At 45.9% G+C, this 27,994-nt stretch overlaps 1 protein-coding gene across 1 annotated transcript in view; it reads right to left on the reverse strand.

Annotated features, from left to right (window-relative positions):
• Window positions 1-26,221, reverse strand: part of LOC145350178 (retinol dehydrogenase 7-like) — a 37,358-nt gene extending 11,137 nt beyond the window's left edge. The window contains exons 1-3 of the mRNA XM_080199221.1: window positions 26,164-26,221; window positions 7,363-7,682; window positions 5,060-5,318 (exon numbers count right to left, since the gene is read on the reverse strand). Of these exons, the coding sequence (XP_080055347.1) occupies window positions 5,060-5,318; window positions 7,363-7,675 (572 nt within the window). The 5' untranslated portion in view covers window positions 7,676-7,682; window positions 26,164-26,221. The remainder of the gene's footprint in view (window positions 1-5,059; window positions 5,319-7,362; window positions 7,683-26,163) is intronic.
• Between the last annotated feature and the right edge of the window lie 1,773 nt (window positions 26,222-27,994).

Genomic DNA, 27,994 nt, shown 5'->3' on the forward strand with positions numbered 1-27,994 from the left:
TTTAATGTATATTTTGCAAAGTACAATTTGCAAACTCCAGTAAGTTGAATATTCAGCTGGTTTTACAAAACACATTAGGATGTATGCAGAATCATTGACCATTTCTAAATAAATTATGTTGTTTGTCTTTTAAGCCACATCCAATGGGGAAGATCATAATAGCGTATGGTATCTACAAGATTCAATGCGGTAATTTGCCAATGCTTCAACAACATTTTCCAAACCACTGACCTCTGCCATCTAGAAGAGCAAGGGTAGCAGACACATGGGGACACCAATAACTGCAACTTTCCCTCCAAGTCACACACCATCCTTACCCAGAAATACATTACATAAGAACATAAGAAATAGGAGCAGGAGTAGGCCATCTAGCCCATCGAGCCTGCCCCGCCATTCAATAAGATCATGGCTGATCTGCCGTGGCTCAGTTCCACTTTCCCGCCCTCTCCCCATAACCCTTAATCCCCTCTCTTATCAAGAGCCCATCAACCCGCTTCTTAAAAATATTTAGCGAGGCAGCCTCCACCACTTCAACGGGCAGAGAATTCCAGAGATTCACCACCCTTTGAGTGAAGAAGTTCCTCCTCAACTCCGTTCTAAACCGCCTCCCCTTTATCTTGAGGCTGTGCCCCCTAGTCCTACTGTCTTTTTTGAGCGGGAAGAGTCTCTCCACCTCTATCCTATCCATCCCATTCATCATCTTATACGTCTCAATGAGATCTCCCCTCATTCTTCTAAACTCTAACGAGTACAAGCCTAGTTTATTCAGCCTCTCCTCATAGCTCAATCCCCTCAACTCCGGTATCAGCCTAGTAAACCTCCTCTGCACTCCCTCCAGGGCCAAAATATCCTTGCGCAGGTGCGGCGCCCAAAACTGCACACAGTACTCCAGCTGCGGCCTCACCAATGCCCTATACAGCTGCAGCAAGACCTCCCTACTTTTATATTCAATCCCCCTCGCTATGAAGGCCAGCATCCCATTCGCCTTCCTGACCACCTGCTGCACCTGCAAGCTGGGTTTTTGCGACTCATGCACAAGGACCCCGAGGTCCCTCTGCACCGTCGCCTGCTGCAGTTTTTCGCCACGTAAGTAATAGTCCTTCCTACCATTCTTCCTACCAAAGTGGACCACCTCACACTTGCCAACATTAAATTCCATTTGCCATTTCCTGGCCCATTCACCCAGCCTATCTAGATCCTTCTGCAGACTCTCCACACCCTCCGCACAATTTGCCTTTCCCCCAATCTTGGTGTCATCAGCAAATTTCGACACCCTGCACTCGGTTCCCTCCTCCAGATCATCTATATAAATGGTAAATAGCTGAGGCCCCAGCACCGACCCCTGGGGCACCCCACTAGTCACCAACCGCCAATCCGAATAGCACCCATTGACCCCCACTCTCTGCCTCCTATTTGACAACCAATCCTCTATCCACGCTAACACCCTACCCCCAACTCCATGTCCCCTGACCTTCTGCAATAACCTCTTGTGAGGTACCTTGTCAAACGCCTTCTGAAAATCAAGAAAGACCACATCCACCGGCTCTCCTCTATCCACTGCCCTAGACACATCCTCATAGAACTCCAGTAAATTTGTCAGACACGACTTCCCTTTCATGAAACCGTGTTGCGTCTGCCCTATCAAGCAATTCCCTTCAAGATGCCTTGCAATTTCCTCCTTAATGACGGATTCTAACATTTTACCTACCACAGACGTTAAACTAACCGGCCTATAATTCCCCGCCTTTTGCCTGGCACCCTTCTTAAACAACGGCGTAACATTAGCCGTTTTCCAAGCTTCCCGCACTTCCCCGGAATCCAGCGACGTCTGGAAAATAACCACCAAGGCATCCACTATAACCTCCGCCATTTCTTTCAGAACCCTCGGGTGCATTCCATCCGCTCCTGGGGACTTGTCCACAATCAGCCCCTCCAGTCTGTCGAGCACCACCTCTCTAGTAACAGTAATGTCATTAAGACCCTCCAGTCCTACCACCTTTCCATCGCTAACACCCGGCAAATTATTCACGTCCTCCTCCGTGAAGACAGAAACAAAAAAGTTATTGAAGACCTTAGCCATTTCCCCATCCCCTACCACTAGGTCCCCTTTCTCATCCTCTAAAGGACCAACGTTCACCCTAGCCAGCCTCTTCCTTTTTATATATTTATAAAAACTCTTGCTATCCTTTTTTATATTAAGTGCTAGCCCAGCATCATAGCTTCTCCTACCCTCCTTTATCAACTTCTTTGTCAATCTTTGTTGACATTTAAACCTTTCCCAATCCTCTTCTCGCCCACTGCTCTTAGCTACTCTAAATTCCTCCGCTTTTAATTTAACACTTTCCTTCACCTCCTTCGTTATCCACGGCTTATTACCTCTCCTCCTACTGTCCTTTTTGACCATCGGAATAAATTTCTGCTGAGCACCAAGAAAGATCTCCTTAAAGATCCTCCACTGCTCCTCAGCAGACCTACCTTCCAACGCGCTCCCCCAGTCCACATTCGCCAATTCTTCTCTCATCCTACCATACTCCCCTCTATTCAAACAAAGGACGCGTGTCCGGGAACCCACTTTCTCCTCCTCCATCTGCACCAGAAACTCCACCATGCAATGATCACTCTCTCCAAGAGGATCCTTCACCGCAAGGTCCCTAATTCTACCCGCCTCATTACATAGCACCAGATCCAAGATAGCTCGCTCCCTCGTCGGCTCCAACACACACTGTTCAAGGAAATTATCCCGGCAGCATTCCAAGAACTCCTCCTCGAGCCCACCTCGTCCAACATGGATCGACCAATCAATATGCAGATTGAAATCTCCCATAACTACTGCCGTCCCATTCCTGCACGCCGCACTTATTTGCGCGTTAACAGCCCGCCCCACCTCCAGATCATTATTTGGGGGCCTACAGACGACACCCACCAGCGTCTTCCTCCCTTTGCTGTTCCTAATCTCCACCCACAACGATTCCACTTTCTGCTCTTTGGCTCCGATATCATCCCTTGCTACCACCTTGATACTATCCTTAATCAGCAGAGCTACGCCACCCCCTCTTTCCTCCTGCCTATCCTTCCTAAACACTTGATAGCCCTGTACATTCATCTCCCAGTCCCTGTCACCTTGCAGCCACGTCTCTGTAATGGCCACCAGATCGTATCCATTTGTGTCGATCTGTGCCACCAGCTCATCCACTTCATTCCGAATGCTTCGTGCATTCAGATAAAGCGCTTTCATCCCAGCCTTCACCTGGACCCTATTTGCCGTAACGCCACCAATTGGGACATCCTCGGCCTCTTCCCTTACCTGTACCCTATCCTTAACTTTAGACCTCGTAGCGTCACCTACCCTCGCACCCTCCCCCCCGAATTAGTTTAAAGCCCTGTCTACAGTTCTCTTTACTCCATTCGCCAACACTGTGGTCCCAGCACGGTTCAGACCAACCCCATCCCGCCCGAACAAGTCCCACCTACCCCAATACTGGTGCCAATGCCCCATAAATTCAAACCCATTCCTCCCACACCAATCCCTGAGCCACCCATTCACTTCCTTTATCCTGTCAACCCTACGCCCGTCTGCACTCAGTTCAGGCAGTAGCCCAGAGACGATCACCTTGTCGGTTCTACTTTTTAATTCCATTCCCAGCTTCTCATACTCCCTCCCCAGATCCTCAGTCCGCACTTTGCCTACGTCGCCGGCACCCACATGTACCACAACGACCGGATTCTCACCCTCCCACTCCAGGTTCCTCTGCAGCCCAGCTGCGACATCCTGTACCCGAGCACCAGGCAGACAACACACCCTTCTGTGCACTTTGTCATTGTGACAAAGGACAGTGTCAATACCCTTCACCCCACTATCCCCAATCACTACTACGTTCCTTTTCCCCTTCTCTTTGCCTATGTCCTGCTGCATCACTGTACCGTGTGCAGTTTGCTCACCAACCTCACCTGCCTCGTCCTCTTCCAGACTGGAAGCAAGAACCTCAAACCTGTTATGCAGATTAAGAGGCTGAGGCCTCCGCTCCTCACCCCCCTTCCTCCTCCCAGCAGCCCCCTTTTGTCCCTGACCCTTAGATTTAGCCAGTCTAGGGGGGGTGGATGTCACTTGCACCCCATTGACAATGGCACCCTCTCTCCCCCTGATGAGCCTCAGTGTCTGTAGCTCAGAGGCCAGCTCATCCACCTTGAGCTGGAGCTCTTCCAGCAACCTGCACTTACTACAGACATGGTCACTGGGAAGGACCCTGGGGTCCACCAGTTCCCACATCATACAGAAACCACACATCACATGCCCCTCCATTATTCACTGTAATTTTTTATGGGGAAAAAATTTTTTTCCTTGTTTCCTGCTGTAGTAGGTTTGAAAAAATTTTTTTCCTTGTTTTTTCAAACAAACTCACCTGGCCTTTTTCCTTCAAGCCCTTTTTGATATTAAGCCCTATTAACTCACTCTGCTTCCCACTCACTCCGCTGCCCGCTCAGACGCTGCCCGCTGTCTACACCAGGCCTCCTTTTAAACCTGGCGCTGATTTAAAGCAGGCTGGTCCACAAATGCCTTTTAACCCCTCCCTCAGAATTCTTAAAGCAGTAAATACAATAAATAAATGCTTTAAACAGTTCTACAAAGAGTAAAGTGCTTTAAACTTATTTTAAACAGGTTTTTAACAGGTAAAATCTTAGCTCTCTCTCTCTGCTCCAGCAAACAATGGAAGGCTTCACCGTGTGGCCCCTTGATAATACCATTCCTTTATTATTGCTGGGTGAAAAGCCTGAATCTTCCTTCCTATTAGCACTATGGGATTACATTTAAACCAGTTGAAGCGTTTCAAGGCGATGGCTCACCACTATCTTCCCAAGAGCAATTAGTGATAGCAATAAATGCTGGCCCTGTTAGAAACATTCACATCCCATGAACAAATAAACAAAATACATAAACTCCAAAGCAACACCTTTGTAAAACATAAAATCAGCAAACATTACGCAGTGCTATTTAGTCATAAAATGGAAAATGTTAGGACATGGTTAATATTAATGGATAAATTTCTCATTTCTAACTCACCTGAGACTATCGTTGAAGGCTTCAACACCAAATTTGGAGATGCAGTATGATCCACCCACAGAGCTGATTTTGCCAAAGACACTTGCTACATTGACTATTCTTCCTCGTGCCCTCTTTATCAGTGGAAGCACACTCAGTGTAACTTCAATGAGTCCAATCAGGTTGACATTCAGCACTGCTTTGTAATTGTCAATTGTTAGCCAGTCACTTGGTCCACAGGGTACAGAGATTCCAGCATTGTTAACCAGTCCCCACAATCCTGTAAAGTTATTTTTGAAATAAAAGGATATATTTTTAACTATGCTGTGGTCCTAAAACCAATATAGACCTATATAAAAATTGAAAGATTGGGGAAAATAAGCCACAACTTAGAGAAGGATGAAATCCAAAATGAAAAAAAACTCTATTTACAGATGGATAGTGAGGTGAAAACTCAGGGCTGTTTTAAATTAAGCCCCTCCTGTCCAAAATTGTATGTACAAAGTATGTAAAATTAGCTACGGTAATAGAGGTCACTGCTTCAAAACTGCAATAGAAGTTTGTGCACGTATGTGGACTGGCATGTGTATAATACTGAATAAAAGTTTACAAGGGAATACTTCCATTTACTTGACTAATATTCTTTTTAGTTTTCCTTGTAAAGCTCACATGAGTACATGATTTAAGCTGATACTGCTTTGCAGGGCTGTGAGTGGACAGCACTGTTAGAATACCAATGAGATTAAGGCTTAACCACCCACCCCTCTCACTATTTGAAGATAAGCAGCAGTTCTCCAAGTTTTTCAGCCAACTTTCAGACTGATTGGGACCAATTCTCCCATCGCAACGTGTTAATTTTTAGCACGTCAGGCTGGGAGATGCGCGTGTCGGCCGTTTTGCAGGATTCGTGCATACATTCCCGACATATGCTTGTCTCTCACCGCCAGAGAGCAGGTGCAGTCGAGACCACACTGGAAACTGGCAGGAAGACCAGGTAAGTGATTTTAATCTGTTTGTAATGTAATTTAAATGTCATTATCGGGCACGGCACGGAATTCTCCAGGCCCAATCACATCTCCCACCCCGTCAGGCATATTTCACTTCAGTGGTGTTTAGAGTAACTTCCACCTGTGGAGAACTAGCGGGAGACCCAGCTGGAGTAGTGGGGGAGTCGGGGCCCCCTGGGGGTGAGGCAGTGGGGGGGGGAGGGTGGTCCTGGCACTGCCCAAGGGGCAAAATGCCTATGCACAGGGGGCAACTTGGCACTGCCCACCAGCCATTGGGCAGTGCCAAGAGGTTGGAGCCTATTATGGGCGGGGCTTAGGAGTGATCGGTGGAGGTGGGTGTCCCACTCTGCATGGGGAATCAGTTGGGGTTGGAGGGAGATCAGTGATTGGGGGGGGAAGTGGACTGCCAGGAGGGTCTGCCTCCCATGGGGGTGTCTGCCTGGTGGGGGTTGGGGGGGGGGGCGGGGTGGTGAAATCACCACTGCTGGGGGTCGTGCCGGAGATCGCAGCATTCCGGGACAATGGGAGGAACCGGGCCTGGCCCAGGAATGCTTGTGGAGGCCGTGATCAAACAGCGTGTGTATGTGTATGTGTGTGTGTTTGCGGGCGGGGGCGGGGGGGGGGGGGGGGGGTGAGGAGGGGGGGTGGTGTGCTGGAGGGGCAACATTCTGAGGGTCCTGGGCTGGCTAGCAAACTGAAAGCAGTTTGGGGCCACTACGCATGTGCAGAGGCCCGGAACTGTCAGGCTTTGATGTGAACAGGCCCCGCCTTCCCGAGCTTTTAATGATATTCATGATTGCGACCTCTGCATTGCATAGAGTGTGGGAGATTCGATTCTGAACTCTCACTGAAAAAACAAATTGTGATTTACACCACTTTTCCTGCCAATACAGCACTTAGAACTTTTTTGGGAGAATCGCCCCCATTATCTTGTCATTTATATTATTGCTGTTTGTAGAACCTTGCAGTGTTCAATTTGGCTTCTGAATTAATCGTTGGGATCATGTATCTACAGGTGGGCATGAAGTAAATGGAAGCTAATTTTCCATACTTGAATTACCTATAATCACGTTTAAATTTATAAAATACTACTGTTTTGGTTTTTAATCTACTTTAGAAAACTGAAGAAAGGTATTTCTTTATAGACCAACTTACTGCATAATTAAAAAGTCTCAAAGAACTTTGATACATTAATTTTTTTTACTTTTTTTAGACTGCTGAGATTATCATTACTTGGCAAGCTAGTTTACAAATCCATACTGTGATCAATCAAATTATATTTTCTATATGGCAGAGGTAATAAAATCTTTAATTTACCTTTTCCTTTAACCTCTGATTTTACAAACTCTGCGGCTTTTTTGATGCTTTCAGAGTTAGCAACATCAAGCTGGAGTGTTCTGAGTCTTGATGATGTGCAATTTTTCAACTCTTCAGCCCCCTTCTCGGTAAAGCAGGCGGCTAGAACGTTGAATCCCTGTTGATCCAGGTGCTTGGCCAGGCGATTGCCAAATCCAGAGTCACAGCCGGTGATGTACACATACTTGTCAGATACATTCTTTATGCACTTACTGTCTCTGTAGCGGTAGTACAAGACATAAAGTAGCATACCAATAAGCAGGTATTGAAACATTTCCAACCTGTGGAAAAACAAAGGAAAGCATTTTTAATATGTTATTTATATTCCAGAAAGTATTCCACTTTTGGTTCAAGGGATTCAACTACTGCATGGGAACCACTACTGGAGTGTAAAGAGAATTTGACAGATTTCCTTGGAAGTCTAGGAACATAGGAATAGCAGTAGACCATTCAGCCCTTCATTATTGGCTGGGAGAGCTCAATATGTTCATTATTCTTAAATTTTCATAAAGCTTCTGACATAGTTTAATAAAGTTGAAGCCATGGAATGTAGGAAGCTTTTGAACTTGATAATTAACTTGTTCAGTCTGAGAATAATAAGGGAAACTGTTACTAGAATCTGAATGAAAAATAGCAAAGATTGATTTGGGATTTTGGTAATATGTATGAATGATATGAAGGTAGGATTGGTATACATGTCAGAGGAGGATTGCTGTAGAGAACCATATCACTTTCAATGTATTGAAATTTCTTTTTGCATTGAGTTTAATTTTGGCTTTTATAGTTCTCTTTCAACCACATGATTCAAAATACTTAATTTACTGTGGCAACTTGAGATGACGATAAAAGTAGTCAAATTAGTTGTTTGAAAGAAGGATCTTGTTTATATAATAAAATAATAAAGTTTAGCAATAACAGTAACTTAGCAGGACAGTAATAACAGTAATAATGAAAATAGAAGCACTAGTAAAAAGATTTTGCTTGCCGATTACTCTCTTGCAGACAGAAAAGTCCACCAAAGACCACAAGTACTGAGAACCTTGACAGACACCAATAAGACAATTACATAGGAGAAATGCTTAGAAGAACATGCTGTACACAAAATGATATCTGTAATATTGATGAATGACTCAATCCTCATAATCTGGTTTGATGTTCGTAATTGCTTTACTGACAGTGAAACAAGAATCCCAGAAGCTCAGCTCCAGTGCTTCTATAGCATTAGTTATGCTACACCCAAGAGAGCTTAAAGAAATGTTGAGTATCTTTTTTTCAAGAGGACGTGGGGCCTTTGGCAGACACCTCTGTGAGTACCCTCACTTTGTGGACTAGATTGCAGTTCTGGGCTCAGATATTTTTCCAGCATTCACAATATTTTCCTTCAAATGTTTGAGACATTTTGGAATGACTAAGATGATTGACCATACTTGGAATGTAATATGTTATATGCCCCGTTTATTATGGGAGGTGGTGGCATAGTGCTGTTGAGACCCAGGGTTATGCTCAGAGGACTTAGATTCAAATCTCACCACAGTAGACAGTGAAATTTGAATTTGATTGAAAAACTAAAATTGAAAATCTAATGATAACCATGAAATCATTGTTGTCTGTTGTAAAAAAAAAGCTATCTCGTTCACAAATTAAGGGAATGAAATCTGCCAGTGGTCTACATGTGACTCCAGATCCACAGCAAATGTGGTTGACTCTTAACTGCCCTCTGAAATGGCCTCACAAGCCACTCAGTTCATGGGCAATGAGGGATGGGCAATAAATTCTGGCCTTGCCAGCGACACCCATGTCCAATGAATTTTTAAAAAATTCTGGATGACACTAACCCTGGATCTCAATGCCTGAAGGTAGTCTAGAGCTGATCATTGAGACAACTGTTTCCTACTCCTATGTTGGCACTCTCATTTATTCCTCTTTACTTTTATTGTGTTTCAACCAGCTTAGTTTTGTAATCTCACAGGTTGGACAGTCCTGGGTTGGTTAGCACTTGCTTAGGATTGAATAATCATGTTGGTTGTGACGTTGATGGATCCAAGGCTCAGTGCCTGCAAGCTACTTCAACTCTACGGCCATACTTACAAAGTCTCAGTGAGAAGAAGCACTTATTGATATCAGGAAGTGAGCTGCCTTCTATCACATTACATTAAACAAAAATAATGGTACGGTATTATTCTAGTACAAAAGCTCAGATTGGAGGAGACTGTAGGACTAGAGATGCTTACAGAGATAGGGAAAAGATGAGTGTTGTGTTTAATGCCTCGGAGATGACAGACTAAATACTGGCCGGAACTCCCCCTCCCCTCCCAAATCAGAGCAGGCGAGGGTCTGACAACGGAACTCTTCATTGACCTTGGGCATTAATTCCTGGTCTCGCCTGAGCGAGGCTGTAAAATCTTGCCCACTATGTCTGAACAGGAGTTCTACTGAAAGTGTTTTAAAATGCTTGCAAGCATTTCATCTAAGTCTTCTCCACAACGGCATTTTCTAGTCCTACTGCGGTGACCGGAGATTTGGCTGAGCGCCGTCGTCACTGCCAGCGGCAGGGCGTGAATGGCCAGAGAGTTTGAGCCAATTTTTTGTGTCCTTTTAAAGACTCGAAACATTGTTTCTCTCCTAATGAGTAAAAAACTGCTTAAAACTATTTAAATGAAGCCAATGGTTTGATACACTATCATTGTAAAAATGCAAAGTGCCAAAGCCCTGATAATTCCGTGCAGCCCATTTCTTAAATTCACAATCACGCCTGTTTAAAGATATTTCCTTCTTTTGGCGGTTTATTATTCCAGGAGTGGGTGGCATGTTAATGAAGCCACTCTGAAGGGAATTGGCTGCAATTTATTTAATAATGTTGAGTTTATAAATCTGGTTGCTCTTTTCACCAAAGTCTTCTCCACAGTATTAAAAGTAAGCTGATATTTTGGGTCGAATGTTAACTTTAATGATTCATACTTCTTCAGAATGGCAAGACAGATTTGTGATTCTAATGTGGGTAATCCAAGACCATCCTTTCTTGCCTTAAAATGTAAACATCATCCACAATATCCTTAGGAAAATGAAGAATATTTTTGGCTGCTTTATTAGTAGCGCTGTCTAGATCAGTGAATGTGCTCAGGGATAATTCCATAAGATTGATCACAAAAACATACTTATAAGATCGTAAAACGTTGGAGCAGAAGTAGGCCATTCAGTCCATCACGTCAAAGAACAAACAAAAAAAGAACAAAGAACAGCACGGCACAGAAAACAGGCCTGCATAAAAGATTATCATGCAAGATTAAAATGCATGGGATTAGGGAATTGTATTGCAATGGATAGAAAACTTGTAGGCAGAGAGGAAACAAAGAGTAGGAATTAATGGGGCATTTTCAAATTAGCAGGCAGTAACTAGTGGGGTGCCACCACGATCGGTGCTGGGGCCCTAGCTATTCATAATATATATTAATGCTTTGGATGAAGGAACAAAATGTAACATCTCAAAGTTTGCAGATGATACCAAGATGGGTGTGGGGGCGTTGGGGCAAGGGGGGGTGTGATGAGGATGCAGAGATCCTTCTGCATGATCTGGACAGGATGGATGAGTGGTCAGATCAGTGGCAGATGCAATATAATTTGGATAAATGTGAGGTTATTCACTTTGGAGGCAAATCAAGAAGCCAGGTTACTACCTGAATGGCTGTAAATTGGGAGAGGGGAGTGTGCAGCAAGACCTGGGAGTGCTTGTACATCAGTCACTGAAGGTAAGCATGCAGGTGCAGCAGGCGGTAAAGAGGGCAAATGGTATGTTGGCCTTAATTGCGAGAGGTTTCAAGTGCAGGAGCAGGGATGTGTTGTTGCAACTATGATGTGGAGATGCCAGTGTTGGACTGGGGTAAACACACTAAGATGTCTCACAATACCAGGTTAAAGTCCAACACGTTTATTTGGTAGCTAGTGGCTAGTGGCTTTTGCTACCAAATAAACCTGTTGGACTTTAATCTGGTGTTGTGAGACTTCTTACTGTTGTTGCAATTATACAGAGCCTTGGTGAGGCCACACTGAGAATATTGTGTGCAGTTTTGGTCTCCTTTTCTGAGGAAGGATGTTTTTGCTCTTGAGGGAGTGCAGCGAAGGTTTACCAGGCTGATTCCAGATATGGCGGGACTGATGTATCAGGGGAGCAGCACCACAAGGAGGTTCAACCTGTTCTGAGTTGTAAATAATAAACACTCAAGTTTCTGCTTCGGAATTCATGGACATTCACTCCAGGTTCCTTTGCTACCTTTATACCTCACAGCATTCTCCCATTAATTGTGAATAATTGAGGCCTTATTTTACCTCTTCAAATAGATCACCTCACACTTCTTCAGGTTGAATTCTATTTGCCATTTTTTTGCCCATCTGACCATTCCATTGATTATCCTCCAACAGTCTACAGCTCCCTTTCTCAATATCAACCACCCAGCCAATTTATGAGTTGTCTGCAAATTTCCAAATCATTATTATATATCACAAAAAGGAAGGGGCCCTAGTACTGAGTCCTGAGGAACACCACAGGAAACAGAGTGGAGGCATTCAATGACTGCGATGGTTTAAATAAAACAAGTATGGAGAAACTGTTGCTATTGTGAGGAGGCTTAGCAATCAGAGGTCATAGATTCATGATTTTCCTCTCTCCCTCCATATGCACCACAGATCTCTACATGGCCAGCATATGACCCAATCTATACTCGGAATGCTGAACATTATTGAAACAGGGGAAGTCAGAAAATTGGGGGAAATGCACCCAATGGGAATTGGGAGGTTAATAGATGAAGGGAGTCTCAGCTGCCGACTGGAGAATCAGCAAGAGGTCCTCACTGCTTCATCCGGGAAGCTTTGCCAATATTGTGTACCAATGATAATTGCAAGTTCACCATCAGGATTGCAAAAGCAGAAAGTCCTGCATGCTGAGAGTTGCCAGCCCATCAAAAACTCATAGCTCATTTGCTCAGCAGTGCCACTGGGGAGATGGTAACTGCTGCTGCAACGACTGCCAACAGAGGCCCAGATCTCTGAGAAACCCAGGCCGTAAGGTTTTCTCAGAGTGGGGATTGTGGGGAGGGGACTCCTCAGAGTAGGGCTTTGGGGAAAGGGTTTCTCAGAGCAGGGATTGAGAGATTTGGATGGGTTTTTCAGAGTGGGGATTGTGGGGGAGGGGGATTCAGAGCGGGGATTGTGGGGAAGGGGTTTCTCAGAGCGGGGATTGTGGGGGAGGGGGTTTCTCAGAGTGGGGATTGTGGGGGAGGGGGTTCTCAGAGTGGGCATTGTGAGAGAGGGGTTTCTCAGAGTGGGCATTGTGGAGGAGGGGTTTCTCAGAATGGGAATTGTGGGGGAGGGGTTTCTCAGAGCAGGGATTGTTGGGGAGGGGTTTCTCAGAGCAGGGATTGTGGGGAAGGGGTTTCTCAGAGCGGGGATTGTGGCGGAGGGGGTTTCTCAGAGTGGGGATTGTGGGGGAGGGGGTTCTCAGAGTGGGCATTGTGAGAGAGGGGTTTCTCAGAGTGGGCATTGTGGAGGAGGGGTTTCTCAGAATGGGAATTGTGGGGGAGGGGTTTCTCAGAGCAGGGATTGTTGGGGAGGGGTTTCTCAGAGCAGGGATTGTGGGGAAGGGGTTTCTCAGAGCGGGGATTGTGGGGGAGGGTTTTTTCAGAGTGTGGATTGTGGGAGAGGGGGTTTCAGAGCGGGGATTGTGGAGGAGGGGTTTCTCAGAGTGGGGATTGTGGGGGAGGGGTTTTTCAGAGCAGGGATTGTGGGGAAGGGGTTTCTCAGAGTGGGGATTGTGGGGGAGGGTTTTTTCAGAGTGGGGATTGTGGGAGAGGGGGTTTCAGAGTGGGGATTGTGGGGGAGGGGTTTTTCAGAGTGGGGATTGTGGGGGAGGGGGTTTCAGAGCAGGGATTGTGGGAGAGGGGGTTTTAGAGTGGGGATTGTGGGAGAGGGGGTTTCAGAGTGGGGATTGTGGGGGAGGGGTTTCTCAGAGCAGGGATTGTGGGGGAGGGGTTTCTCAGAGCAGGGATTGTGGGAGAGGGGGTTTCTCAGAGTGGGGATTGTGGGGGAGGGTTTTTTCAGAGTGGGGATTGTGGGAGAGGGGGTTTCAGAGTGGGGATTGTGGGGGAGGGGTTTCTCAGAGCAGGGATTGTGGGGGAGGGATTTCTCAGAGCAGGGATTGTGGGAGAGGGGGTTTTAGAGTGGGGATTGTGGGGGAGGGGTTTTTCAGAGTGGGGATTGTGGGGGAGGGAGTTTCAGAGCAGGGATTGTGGGAGAGGGGGTTTTAGAGTGGGGATTATGGGAGAGGGGGTTTCAGAGTGGGGATTGTGGGAGAGGGGGTTTCAGAGTGGGGATTGTGGGAGAGGGGGTTTTAGAGTGGGGATTATGGGAGAGGGGGTTTCAGAGTGGGGATTGTGGGAGAGGGGGTTTCAGAGTGGGGATTGTGGGAGAGGGGGTTTCAGAGCGGGGATTGTGGGAGAGGGGGTTTTAGAGTGGGGATTGTGGGAGAGGGGGTTTCAGAGTGGGGATTATGGGAGAGGGGGTTTCAGAGTGGGGATTGTGGGAGAGGGGGTTTCAGAGCGGGGATTGTGGGAGAGGGGGTTTCAGAGCGGGGATTATGGGAGAGGGGGTTTCAGAGTGGGGATTATGGGAGAGGGGGTTTCAGAGTGGGGATTGTGGGAGAGGGGGTTTCAGAGTGGGGATTGTGGGAGAGGGGGTTTCAGAGCGGGGATTGTGGGAGAGGGGGTTTCAGAGCAGGGATTGTGGGAGAGGGGGTTTCAGAGCAGGGATTGTGGGAGAGGGGGTTTCAGAGCAGGGATTGTGGGAGAGGGGGTTTCAGAGCAGGGATTGTGGGAGAGGGGGTTTCAGAGCGGAGATTGTGGGGGACGGGTTTCTCAGAGTGGGGATTGTGGGAGAGGGGGTTTTAGAGTGGGGATTGTGGGAGAGGGGGTTTCAGAGTGGGGATTGTGGGAGAGGGGGTTTCAGAGCGGGGATTGTGGGGGATGGGTTTCTCAGAGCAGGGATTGTGGGAGAGGGGGTTTCAGAGTGGGGATTGTGGGGGAAGGGTTTCTCAGACTTGGGATTGTGGGGGAGGGGGTTCTCAGAGTGGGCATTGTAGGGGAGGATTTGGCAGCGTGGGCAGTAGGTGGCTTTCAGTGAGGCCAGATTCTTTGACTGATACTTTGATCTCCCTGGCGCACCACAAGCAACCAACACAGATTTAGAAATTTACATGTCATACTTCCTGTGCAGTGACAGATCCTCCTGCCACTGGGTTACATCCGAACAAGTGGAAGAAGTAGGTCTTTCAGACTCTCAAACATATTCCGCCACTTAATACAGTCATGACTAATCTGACAGTGATCTCAAATTTGATTCCCACTGACCCATCGCCCTATTGAATACCAATAATCTATCCACATCTGCCTTAAAAATATTCAGACTGCTTTTCAGGGACAGAGTTCCAAAGGTGCAAGACCCTCTGTGAAAGAATTTCACCTCTGTTAGGGACCAGATCAGAAACCCCAAGGTACTCTATGAAGTTAGACCAGACCTAAACTTTTTTTTTATTTTGGTAATAGTGTAAGGATAAACTGTTTCATTCCAGGTGTGATTCTATTGATAACTAGGAAGCTCTTATTGAAACCAACTTTAACAATACAATTTAATTATAATGAATGAATTAACTTAACTTTTACCAGCTGAAATACTTAAAGATGATAAGATATGATTCTTAACTGCTGAACTATCCTATTAGTTCCAAGTTAAGCAATATTCTTTATATTCCTCTTCAAAATCAGTTAGCAAATAACACAGACTTTCATGTTGAAAGCGGAGGAATTTAGAGTAGCTAAGAGTAGTGGGCGAGAAGAGGATTGGGAGAGGTTTAAATGTCAGCAAAGATTGACAAAGAAGTTGATAAAGAAGGGTAGCAGAAACTATGAAGCTGGGCTAGCGCTTAATATAAAAAAGGATAGCAAGAGTTTTTATAAATATATAAAAAGGAAGAGGCTGGTTAGGGTGAATGTTGGTCCTTTAGAGGATGAGAAAGGGGACCTAGTGGTAGGGGATGAGGATATGGCTAAGGTATTGAATAACTTTTTTGTTGCTGTCTTCACGGAGGAGGACGTGAATAATTTGCCGGGTGTTAGCGATGGAAAGGTGGTAGGACTGGAGGGTCTTAATGACATTACTGTTACTAGAGAGGCAGTGCTCAACAGACTGGAGGGGCTGATTGTGGACAAGTCCCCAGGACCGGATGGAATGCATCCGAGGGTTCTGAAAGAAATGGCGGAGGTTATAGTGGATGCCTTGGTGGTTATTTTCCAGATGTCGCTGGATTCCGGGGAAGTGCCGGATGATTGGAAAACGGCTAATGTTACGCCGTTGTTTAAGAAGGGTGCCAGGCAAAAGGCGGGGAATTATAGGCCGGTTAGTTTAACGTCTGTGGTAGGTAAAATGTTAGAATCTGTCATTAAGGAGGAAATTGCGAGGCATCTTGAAGGGAATTGCTTGATAGAGCAGACGCAGCACGGTTTCATGAAAGGGAAGTCGTGTCTGACAAATTTACTGGAGTTCTATGAGGATGTGTCTAGGGCGGTGGATAGAGGAGAGCCGGTGGATGTGGTCTTTCTAGATTTTCAGAAGGCGTTTGACAAAGTACCTCACAAGAGGTTATTGCAGAAGGTCAAGGGACATGGAGTTGGGGGTAGGGTGTTAGCGTGGATAGAGGATTGGTTGTCAAATAGGAGGCAGAGAGTGGGGGTCAACGGGTGCTATTCGGATTGGTGGATGGTGACTAGTGGAGTGCCCCAGGGGTCGGTGCTGGGGCCTCAGCTTTTTACCATTTATATAGATGATCTGGAGGAGGGAACCGAGTGTAGGGTGTCGAAATTTGCTGATGACACCAAGATTGGGGGAACGGCAAATTGTGCGGAGGGTGTGGAGAGTCTGCAGAAGGATCTAGATAGGCTGAGCGAATGGGCCAGGAAATGGCAAATGGAATTTAATGTTGGCAAGTGTGAGGTGGTCCACTTTGGTAGGAAGAATGGTAGGAAGGACTATTACTTACGGGGCGAAAAACTGCAGCAGGCGACGGTGCAGAGGGCCCTCGGGGTCCTTGTGCATGAGTCGCAAAAACCCAGCTTGCAGGTGCAGCAGGTGGTCAGGAAGGCGAATGGGATGCTGGCCTTCATAGCGAGGGGGATTGAATATAAAAGTAGGGAGGTCTTGCTGCAGCTGTATAGGGCATTGGTGAGGCCGCAGCTGGAGTACTGTGTGCAGTTTTGGGCGCCGCACCTGCGCAAAGATATTTTGGCCTTGGAGGGAGTGCAGAGGAGGTTTACTAGGCTGATACCGGAGTTGAGGGGGTTGAGCTATGAGGAGAGGCTGAATAAACTGGGCTTGTACTCGTTAGAGTTTAGAAGAATGAGGGGAGATCTCATTGAGACGTATAAGATGATGAATGGGATGGATAGGATAGAGGTGGAAAGACTCTTCCCGCTCAAAAAAGACAGTAGGACTAGGGGGCACAGCCTCAAGATAAAAGGGGGGCGGTTTAGAACGGAGTTGAGGAGGAACTTCTTCACTCAAAGGGTGGTGAATCTCTGGAATTCTCTGCCCGTTGAAGTGGTGGAGGCTGCCTCGCTAAATATTTTTAAGACGCGGGTTGATGGGTTTTTGATAAGAGAGGGGATTAAGGGTTACGGGGAGAGGGCGGGAAAGTGGAACTGAGCAGCGACAGATCAGCCATGATCTTATTGAATGGCGGGGCAGGCTCGAAGGGCTAGATGGCCTACTCCTGCTCCTATTTCTTATGTTCTTATGTTCTTATGCTTTTTTACTTGTTAACGATCTTCGAGCCTTTGAACACCCCTGGGTGAGATACAGAGAGACACCTGTCTTCCAACACTCAAACAGCAGCCTCCAGAGAAGGAAAGAGGGAAAAACACCTCTTGCTCCTCTCAGACCCAAGCAGAAACTGCCTGCTTTTCCCGGTAAGCTTAACTCCACCTATTCACATGATTCTCTCTTGTCAATCAACTTAATTAAATCCTACTCTAAAGCCCCAGGGGAAGACCCAAAAATAAATAAAACTGCATTTGTTGAGGTTAAAACAAATGCCCCATTATCTAGGATCAATTATTCTCCTGCAGTCTCAGAGTGGAGCTGCCTAGTTTGCAGACAGATTGACACCAGGTAAACCAGAACTAATTTTAAACATACCAAGAAACATGATACAAAAACTTTTCTTAAAAGCATAGTATCATCACACCTAACCTCTATTTTAAATGGATGATCCCTTAGTTCTACATCTATCCAGTCAAAAACACTCAAGATCTTTTATGTTTTAGTCCATTACCATAAAGTCAGGGGATCAATCCTGATTCAATGAAAAGTGAAGGCGGGCATGCCAGAAGCAGCACCAGGGCTACCTAAGAATGAGGTGTCAAACTGGTGAAGTTACCAAACAGGACTACTTACAACCCAAACAGCAAAAACAGCAAGTGATAGACAGAGCTAAGCGATACCACATCCAACAGAGCAGATCTAAGCTCTGCAGTTCTTCCACATCCAATCATGGAGTGGACAATTAAACAATTCACTGGAGGAAGAGGCTCCACAAATATCCCAGTCCTCAATGATGGAGGAGCCCAGCACATCAGTGCAAAAGAAAAGGCTGAAGCATTCGCAGCAATCTTCAGCCAAAAGTGCTTAGTAGATGATCTGTCTTGGCCTCCTCCAGTGGTCCCCAGCATCTCAGATGGCAGTCTATCAAAAAATGGTCGGAAGTACTGGATACTGCACAGGCAGTGGGTCCTGATAACATTTTGGCAGTAGTATTGAAGACTTCTGCTCCAGAACTTGCCTGTCCCCGAGCCAAGCTCTTCCAATACAGTTACAACACTGGCATCTATTCAACAATGTGAAAAATTGCCCAGGTATGTCTGTACGCAAAAAGCAATCTGGCCAATTACTGCCCAGTCTATTCTCGATCATCAGTAAAGTGATGGAAGGAGTCATCAACAGTGTTATCAAGCAGCACCTGCTCAGCACTAACCTGCTCAGTGATGCCCAGTTTGGGTTCACCAGGGTCACTCAGCTCCTGACCTCATTACAACCTTGGTTCAAACATGGATGGACGAAAGAGCTGAATTCCAGAGGTGAGGTGAGAGTAACAGCCCTTGATATCAAGGCCACATTCAACCGAGTATGGCAGTGGAGGGTCAGTCATCTCAGCTCCATGATATCTCTGCAGTAGTGTCCTAGGCCCAACAATCTTCAGCTGCCTCATCAATGACCTTCCCTCTGTCATATATTCAGAAGGTGGGAAGTTTGCCAATGATTGCACAATGTTCATACCACTCGTGACTCCTCCAATACTGAAGCAGTTTATGTTCAAATGCAACAAGATCTGGACAATATCCAGGCTTGGGCTGACAAGTGGCAAGTAACATTGGTGCCATACAAATGCCAGGCAATGACCATCATTCAATGGTGTTACTGTCACAGAAACCCCAACTGTCCTTGGGGTTACCATTGACCAGAAACTCAACTGGACTCATCACATAAAAACAGTGGCTGCAAAAGCAGGTCAGAGACTAGGAATACTGCAGTGAGTAACTCACCTCCTGACTCACCAAAGCCTATCCAACAAGACTCAAGTCAAAGAACAAAGAACAACACAGCACGGGCAACAGGCCCTTCGGCCCAACGAGCCTGCACTGCCATTTTAACATTATGAGTTCCCTCTCCACCCATGACCCTTCTATGCTTATGGTATTCCACATTGAGGGAAGATTAATTTAGGGACAATTTGTTACACCAATCAGCCTAAGAGCATATCTTTGGGGTGTGGGAGGAAGCCGGAGCACCCAGAGAAAACCCACGCAAGCACGGGGAGAATGCGCAAACTCCCGCAGACACTGGCCCAAATCCATGTATCTGCACAGCAAACAGTGATAGTCACTGAGCTGTCGTGTTGCCCAGCATCTGGTCCAGTTTAAGCATACAATAACGATGTAAAGTACTAGGTTACTCTCGAAACATCCAAGAGTAGCCCTCGTACAACCCATCGCGTGTATGCCCTTTGTTGGACAACAAGGCAGACCGAGGCACCTGTGGATTAAAAGAGCAAAACATCAGTACCATGCACATCCTTATACAAACATTCAAGGGAATCCCCAGAAGCTTAAAAGTAAAACAAGTGAGCCAGAAAATATGTTGGAAGGTCCGTAGGAATCAATTGATTCCCAGGGATGTCCCAAGGCTCCTGAACCTTATTTAAAACAGTTTCCTATATCCCTCCATCTCCATCCCGCTCATGTGCCTAAGTAACTCTTAAACAACTCCAGCGTGCCTGCCTCCACCACCTTGCTTGGCAGAGCATTCCATACCCCCACTACCTTCTGTGTGAAAAATCTCCCCCTAACATCCGAATTATACCTCGCCCCCCTCACCCTAAGCCCGTGGCCCCTCATAATGTATGTTTCCAATCTAGGAAAAAGTTTACCACTGTTTATCTATACCCTTCATAATCTTATATACCTCTATTAGATCTCCCCTCAGTCTCCGTCTTTCTAGGGAAAACAGCCCCAATTTGCCCAATCTTTCCTCATAACCCAGTCCTTCCATACCAGGCAACATCCTGGTAAACCTCCTCTGCACTCTCTCCAGGGTCTCCACATCTTTCCGGTAGTAAGGCGACCAGAATGGGATGCAGTACTCCAAATGCGGCCTAAACAACATTCTATACAACTGCAACATTAGACTCCAGCTCTTGTACTCTATACCCCTTCCTATAAAGGCTAACATACCATAAGCGTTCTTCACAACCTTCTCCACTTGTACTGCCACCTTCAAAGACTTGTGCACTTGCACCCCCAGGTCCCTCTGCGTTTCTATACTCTTTATAGGTCTACCCTTTATCATAACTCCCCCCTACGTTATTTCTCCTAAAATGCATCACCTCACATTTATCAGGATTAAATTCCATCTGCCATTTATCTGCCCAATATACCAGCCTATCTACATCCTGTTGTATTGCCTGACACTGCTCCTCAGTGTCTGCCAGTCCAGCCATCTTAGTGTCATCTGCAAACTTGCTGATCACACCACATACTCCCTCTTCCAAGTCATTTATGTATATGACAAATAGAAGAGGTCCCAGTACTGAGCACTGAGGCACACCACTAGTGACAGACCTCCAGCTAGAAAAACACACTTCCACTACTACTCTCTGTCTCCTATTACCAATCCAGTTATCAATCCATCTAGATACCTGTCCTTGTATTCTATGAGCCTTAACCTTTTCAACCAACCTACCATGAGGGACTTTGTCAAACGCCTTACTGAAATCCATTTAGACAACATCAACGGCTCATCCTTTGTCGACCGTTTTTGTCACCTCCTCAAAAAGTTCTCCCAGATTCGTAAGGCAAGACTTCCCCTTAACAAAGCTGTGGTGCGTATCCCTAATCAGATCGCAATGCTCTAAATGCTTATACATCCTATCCCTAAGAATCCTCTCCATCAACTTCCCTACCACTGACGTCAAACTCACCGGCGTATAGTTACCAGGGTTATCCCTACTACCCTTTTTAAACAACGGTATCACGTTCGCTATCCTCCAGTCCTCTGGGACCTCACCTGTGTCTAAAGAAGAGACAAAGATTTGCGTCAGAGACCCAGCAATTTCATCTCTCGCCTCCCTAAGCAGCCTAGGATAAATGACATCAGGCCCCGGAGATTTATCAGTTTTAATGCTACCTAAAAGCCCTAACACTTCCCCCCTCGTAATGGATAGTTCCTTCAACTGGTCTACAGCTCCCTCCAAGACAGTACCGGACATCAAGCCCCTCTCCTTCGTAAATACCGACACAAGATATTCATTCAGGACCTCCCCCATTCCCTCAGACTCTAAGCACAGTTCCCCTCCTCTGTCCCAGAGAGGACTGATTTTTCCTCTAACCATCCTTTTGTTCCTGGCATAGGAGTAAAATGCCTTTGGATTTACCTTAATCCTGTCTGCCAAAGCCATTTCATGCCCCTTTTTTGCCCTTCTAACTCCCCATTTGAGCTCCCTCCTACTGTCTCTGTATTCCTCCAATACTCTCTCCATTCCCAGTTGCTTAGACCTAACATACGCCTCTCGTTTCTTCCTGACCAAGTCCTCAATATCCCTGGTAGTCCATGGCTCCCTAATTATACCTTTCCCATCCTTCCTCTTAACCCACACATGTCTTTCCTGCAACCATTTCAGTTTTCCCTTAAAAGACTCCCACATGCCGAACGTGGACTTGCCCTCAAACAGCCTCTCCCAGTCTGTATCCCTAAGTTCCTGCCTAATCCAGCTGTACCTAGCCTTCCCCCAATTTAGCATCCTCCCCTTGGGACAGCACTCATCTTTTTCCATTAATATCCTAAAGTAGGCAGAGTTGTGGTCACTGTTAGCCACGTGTTCACCTACTGCAACCTCACCTGATCTGGCTCATTACCCAGAACTAAATCCAGTATAGCCCCCTCCCTAGTCGGGCTATCTACATACTGCTCCAAGGACCCTTCCAGTACACATTTTACAAATTCCTCCTTGTCCGAACCCCCAGCTCTAGGCACCTTCCAATCCACCCCAGGGAGATTAAAATCTCCCACTACAACAACCCTATTCTTCCCGCACCTATCCAAAATGTCTCTGCGTATACCTTCTTCTACTGCCTGCGGGCTGTTGGGTGGTCTGTAATACACCCCTAACATAGTAATTGCTCCCTTCCTATTCCTCAACTCCACCCACAGCGACTCAATTCCTTACTCCTCTATATTATCCTCCCTCTGCACCGCTGTGATGTGCTCCCTAACTAACAACGCCACTCCCCCACCTCTTTTCGACCCTCCTCTGTCACGCCTAAAACACTTATACCCAGGAATATTTAGCTGCCAGTGCTGCCCTTCCTTTAACTACGTCTCTGTCACTGCCACCACACCTAAATTCCCCGTGAACATTAAGGCCTTAAGTTCATCCGTTTTACCTGTCACGCTCCTCGCATTAAAACAGACGCACTCCAGACCTCCAGGCCCACTCTGATCCTTCTTCTCCTGGGGAATTTTCCTCTCATCCAAACTTACTCCAAAGTCAGAGTGAGATGGAATACTCCCCACTTGCCTTGATAGGTGCAGCTCCAACAACACTCAGAAAGCTTGACATCATCCAGAACAAAGCTGCCCAAATGATTGGCGCCACATCCACAAACATCCACTCCCTCCACCACCAATGATGAACAGCAGCAGTGTGTACTATCTACAAGATGCACTGCAGCAAATCACCAAAGATCCTTAGACTGCACCTTCCAAACCCACAGCCACTTTCATCTTGAAAGCCAAGGGCAGCAGATACATGGGACCATCTCCACCTGCAAGTTACTCTCCCATAGAACATAGAACAGTACAGCACAGTACAGGCTCTTTGGCCCTTGATGTTGTGCCAAGCCATGTCCAAACCCAAGATCAAGCTATCCCATTCCCTGTATTCCATGTGCCTATCCAATAACCGCTTGAAAGTTCTTGCATCCTGATTTGGAAATATATTGCCCTTTTTTCACAGTCGCTGGATCAAAATCCTGGAATTCTCTCCCTAATGGCATTGTAGGTCAACTCACAGAACATGGACTGCAGTGATTCAAGAAAGCAGCTCACCACCACCTTCTCAAGGACAATTAGAGATGGGCAATAAATGCTGGCCAGCCAGCGATGCCCGTGTCCCACAACTGAAAGGTCCCACGAATGAAAGAAAGGTCAAGTCACCTCTTACTCTTCCAAACTCCAGCATATACAAGCCTGGCCTGTCCAAATTTTCTTTGTAAGGCTGCTCACTCATTCCCAGTATTTGTCGAGTAAACATTCTGCAAACTGCTTCCAATGCTTAAATCCAAGTCCTTAATTAAAGTGATCAATACTGCACACAGTACTCCAGATATGCTCTCACGATTCCTTGTAAAAATAATACCAATAGCAACAGCAGAATTAATTGCCTGCCCAGTTGACAGCAGGACAGGACAGTCGTCCATGGGTCTTCCTGTCATGGGCTTATTCACAGTAAAAATTCTGACAACACCAGGTTTAAGTCCAACCGATTTATTTGATAGTAAACTCACAAGCTTTTGGGGTTAGTCCCTTCGTCAGGTGAATGGAGAGTTCTGGCCTCAGACAGAGCATATCAAGCACAGACAGTTTACAGATTACTGATTAGAATGCGAATCTTTACACCTAACCCGCTGTTCAAGTCTTAAAGTGGCCGACAATGTGAGTGGAAGCAGCACTGATCACAGATTAAAGAGATGTGTATTTCACCAGACAGTACAGTAAGTGAGGTTTTGCAAACCCAGGCAAGTCACGGGGGTTACAGATAGTGCGACATGAACCCAAGATCCTTGTTGAGACCGTCCTCATGCGTGCGGAACTTGGCTATTATGAGAGAATTTACTCTCATCAACTGAAACTTGTAATTAAAACTCGTACGTTGAAATGTGATGTTACTCAAATATAACCAATATAATCAATGTATGTTACCTAATGTAATCAGTATAGTAATCACATATAATCAATGAATGTAAACAGTAACCACCTTGAGGAACAATGGGTATTGTCCAATTACCCAACTCATAATATGATTATGACTAGAAAGAAAGAATGAAGTAAATATGTTTTCTTTACTATTCGGCCTGAGTCAGCTAAACCACGATTGTTGTATAAGCAGAACTGTTTGGATAAGGACAAAGGTTGCAACTACAATGGTTTCAAGAAGTAAATGATGCGTTAATTAGGACCAATCTCAAACATGGTAGACAAGTGGCAGGCCCAGAAACAATAGTGGCTAAAAGAGGTCAACCTTGAGGATGAGATAAGGGATCTCAGGGTATGGAGCTGCAGTGAGCATAAAAAGACTGTAAGCGAACGGTTCGTTGGATTGTTCCGGACATCCCGGCTTTATTGTCTTGTACTGGAGAATAAAGTCTACTGCTTGGAGGATCAAGGCTCAGACTCTCCATTTCGATTGGCTAGAGTTAGTTGTCGTCCTGGGGAACCACGACACTATCAGTCTCTGCTCAACGTCCTGATACGTTGCAAGAAAGGATGTCCCGAAGCATGGTACATTGGAGAGACCATGCAGACGCAACGACAATGGATGAATGAACATCGCTCGACAATCACCAGGCAAGACTGTTCCCTTCCTGTTGGCGAACACTTCAGTGGTCACGGGCATTCAGCCTCTGACCTTCGGGTAAGCATTCTCCAAGGCGGCCTTCACGACACACGACAGCGCAGAGTCGCTGAGCAGAGACTGATAGCCAAGTTTCACACACACGAGGACGGTCTCAACAGGGATCTTGGGTTCATGTCGCATTATCTGTAACCCCCGTGACTTGCCTGGGTTTGCAAAACCTCACTTACTGTACTGTCTGGAGAAATACACATCTCTTTAACCTGTGGTCAGTGCTCCTTCCACTCACATTGTCGGCCATTTTAAGACTTGAACAGCAGGTTAGGTGTAAAGATTCACATTCTAATCAGTAATCTGTAAACTGTCTGTGCTTTATGTGCTCTGTCTGAGGCTGTAAAAGAATTTGTAGTTAGAGCATATATTAGAATGTTTCTCCTGTAATAGATTTAGGATGGGTGATAGGATGGGACTAGTAGGTTACTTCACATAATCAAGTATAGCTGATGAAATCAGTGCATGCGACCCGATGAAGTAGTATAGTAGTTATCCATTAATGAAAGTAAACAGCAGTCACTTGGGGAAGACAATGGATACTATACAGCTGTCCAGCTTAATATATGATCGTAACAAGCAGGAAAGAATAAAGTAAGCATGTTTTTCTTCACATCCGGCCTAAGTCAGCTAAACCACTATTGTTGTACAAGCAGAGTCGTAAAGATAAGGGCAAAGGATGTAACTACCATGGTTTCGAGAGGAAAAGAGACGTAACAATGGGTGACCAATCTCAAGCAAGGTAAATAAGGGGTCAGTACAGAAACAATGGTGGCTAAACGAGGTCGCATTGTAAAGACAAGATAAGAATCTTGAGATATGGAGCTGAAATGTGCTTAAAAAGACTGTAAGCCGATGGTCCAGTGGAATGCTCCGGACATCCTGGCTTTATTCTCTTGTACTGGAAAATAAAGTCTACTGCTTGGAAGATTACAACTCAGACTCTCTGTTTCAATCGGGCTACATAAGTTGTCGTCCTGGGGAACCACGACAAGGCCAGAACTCTCCATTCACCCAACGAGGAGACTAACCCTGAAAGCTTGTGAGTTTACTATCAAATAAATCGGTTGGACTTAAATCTGGTGTTGTCAGAATTTTTACTGTGTTTACCCCAGCCGGCATATCCACATCACGGGCTTATTCAAGCAGGCGGAAGGAAGGTGGTGGCAGTCCTTTAATTAGCATCATCTCACCCAATTGAGTGCTTTCTCTCTCAAAGTTCACCATGGGGAAGAACATACAATGCCTTCCAATGTATTTGCTTTCAACTGCACCGCAACTATACTCCTATTAGAAAACACCTCCTTAAAAGTATTTCCAGTAGTGGAATAAGAAGGACAAGATGGCCACAATTTAAAAGCAAACAAGGGAGGATTTTAGCAGGCAAGCTTTAACTTGTTTCTCCTTTAGTATTCATGCAATAAATAGTTAATCTTAATCTTAAATAGTTTGTGGAGACATTCAATGCTAATATGCAGCAAACATTGTACCTTTAAATGCCTGAAAACTGAGAACTGTGTTCTTCTCCCCAGCTTGTTTCAAACTTGGTTGGATGCGAATGAACTTCGTACAGCTCAAAGCTGCCAGAAATTCTGTTCCCTAGCAGAGCCAATCAAGTGACACAGGAGCAAACTCCACCCATTGAAATCATCAATTCAGTTAGCAGAGACTAAATTAGACTTCCTCAAACAACAGCTGTAGTTACAGTCTTGCAGCCGATTCGCACAGATGTTTTAGAATACTTCATCACATTTTTAGAACTTGAAAAATGACGTGAGGACCATTTTTTCACTCAAGCAGAGAAAACATGAGAAGTTAATTGTTAGGGAGCTACAAAACAGGGCATTTGGAAAATCCTGAAGGCTTGGAATTTGTAGGGGGTGGGGGGCAGGGCTTTGACTGTGAACTGTCTGCATTCACCACAACCACTTTTCTGAAACTGACTGCAACTTCCACCGGAGGCATGATGCACATTAATGGGTCTGTGTTGCACTAAACGTGCAATTCACAGTTAGTTTCAGAGACCTGGGGCCTCAGCTTTTTACCATTTATATAGATGATCTGGAGGAGGGAACCGAGTGCAGGGTGTCGAAATTTGCTGATGACACCAAGATTGGGGGAAAGGCAAATTGTGCGGAGGGTGTGGAGAGTCTGCAGAAGGATCTAGATAGGCTGGGCGAATGGGCCAGGAAATGGCAAATGGAATTTAATGTTGGCAAGTGTGAGGTGGTCCACTTTGGTAGGAAGAATGGTAGGAAGGACTATTACTTACGTGGCGAAAAACTGCAGCAGGCGACGGTGCAGAGGGACCTCGGGGTCCTTGTGCATGAGTCGCAAAAACCCAGCTTGCAGGTGCAGCAGGTGGTCAGGAAGGCGAATGGGATGCTGGCCTTCATAGCGAGGGGGATTGAATATAAAAGTAGGGAGGTCTTGCTGCAGCTGTATAGGGCATTGGTGAGGCCGCAGCTGGAGTACTGTGTGCAGTTTTGGGCGCCGCACCTGCGCAAGGATATTTTGGCCCTGGAGGGAGTGCAGAGGAGGTTTACTAGGCTGATACCGGAGTTGAGGGGATTGAGCTATGAGGAGAGGCTGAATAAACTAGGCTTGTACTCGTTAGAGTTTAGAAGAATGAGGGGAGATCTCATTGAGACGTATAAGATGATGAATGGGATGGATAGGATAGAGGTGGAAAGACTCTTCCCGCTCAAAAAAGACAGTAGGACTAGGGGGCACAGCCTCAAGATAAAAGGGGGGCGGTTTAGAACGGAGTTGAGGAGGAACTTCTTCACTCAAAGGGTGGTGAATCTCTGGAATTCTCTGCCCGTTGAAGTGGTGGAGGCTGCCTTGCTAAATATTTTTAAGATGCGGGTTGATGGGTTTTTGATAAGAGAGGGGATTAAGGATTACGGGGAGAGGGTGGGAAAGTGGAACTGAGCAGCGACAGATCAGCCATGATCTTATTGAATGGCGGGGCAGGCTCGAAGGGCTAGATGGCCTACTCCTGCTCCTATTTCTTATGTTCTTATGTTCTTATGTCACTTATTGCACCAGCACAGGCTGCATGTTGGCTGCACACTATCTTCCCCAACCCCAGAGCAATAACCACAGTTAGTTCATGTGATGAGTATTTACTCTTTGCTGTTGCCACATCACTCTCAAAAAGCCGATAAAAAGCTATACCTTCTTTAAGTTTACCTATTAGTGTCACAAGTTGGCTTATATTAACACTGCTTTGAAGTTACTGTGAAAATCCCCTAGTCGCCACACTCCAGCACCTGTTTGGATACACTGAGGGAGAATTTAGCACGGCCAATCTACCTA

Source organism: Carcharhinus amblyrhynchos, chromosome 11 (assembly GCF_965287045.1).
Source record: "Carcharhinus amblyrhynchos chromosome 11, sCarAmb.v2.hapA, whole genome shotgun sequence".
NCBI lineage: Eukaryota > Metazoa > Chordata > Chondrichthyes > Carcharhiniformes > Carcharhinidae > Carcharhinus > Carcharhinus amblyrhynchos.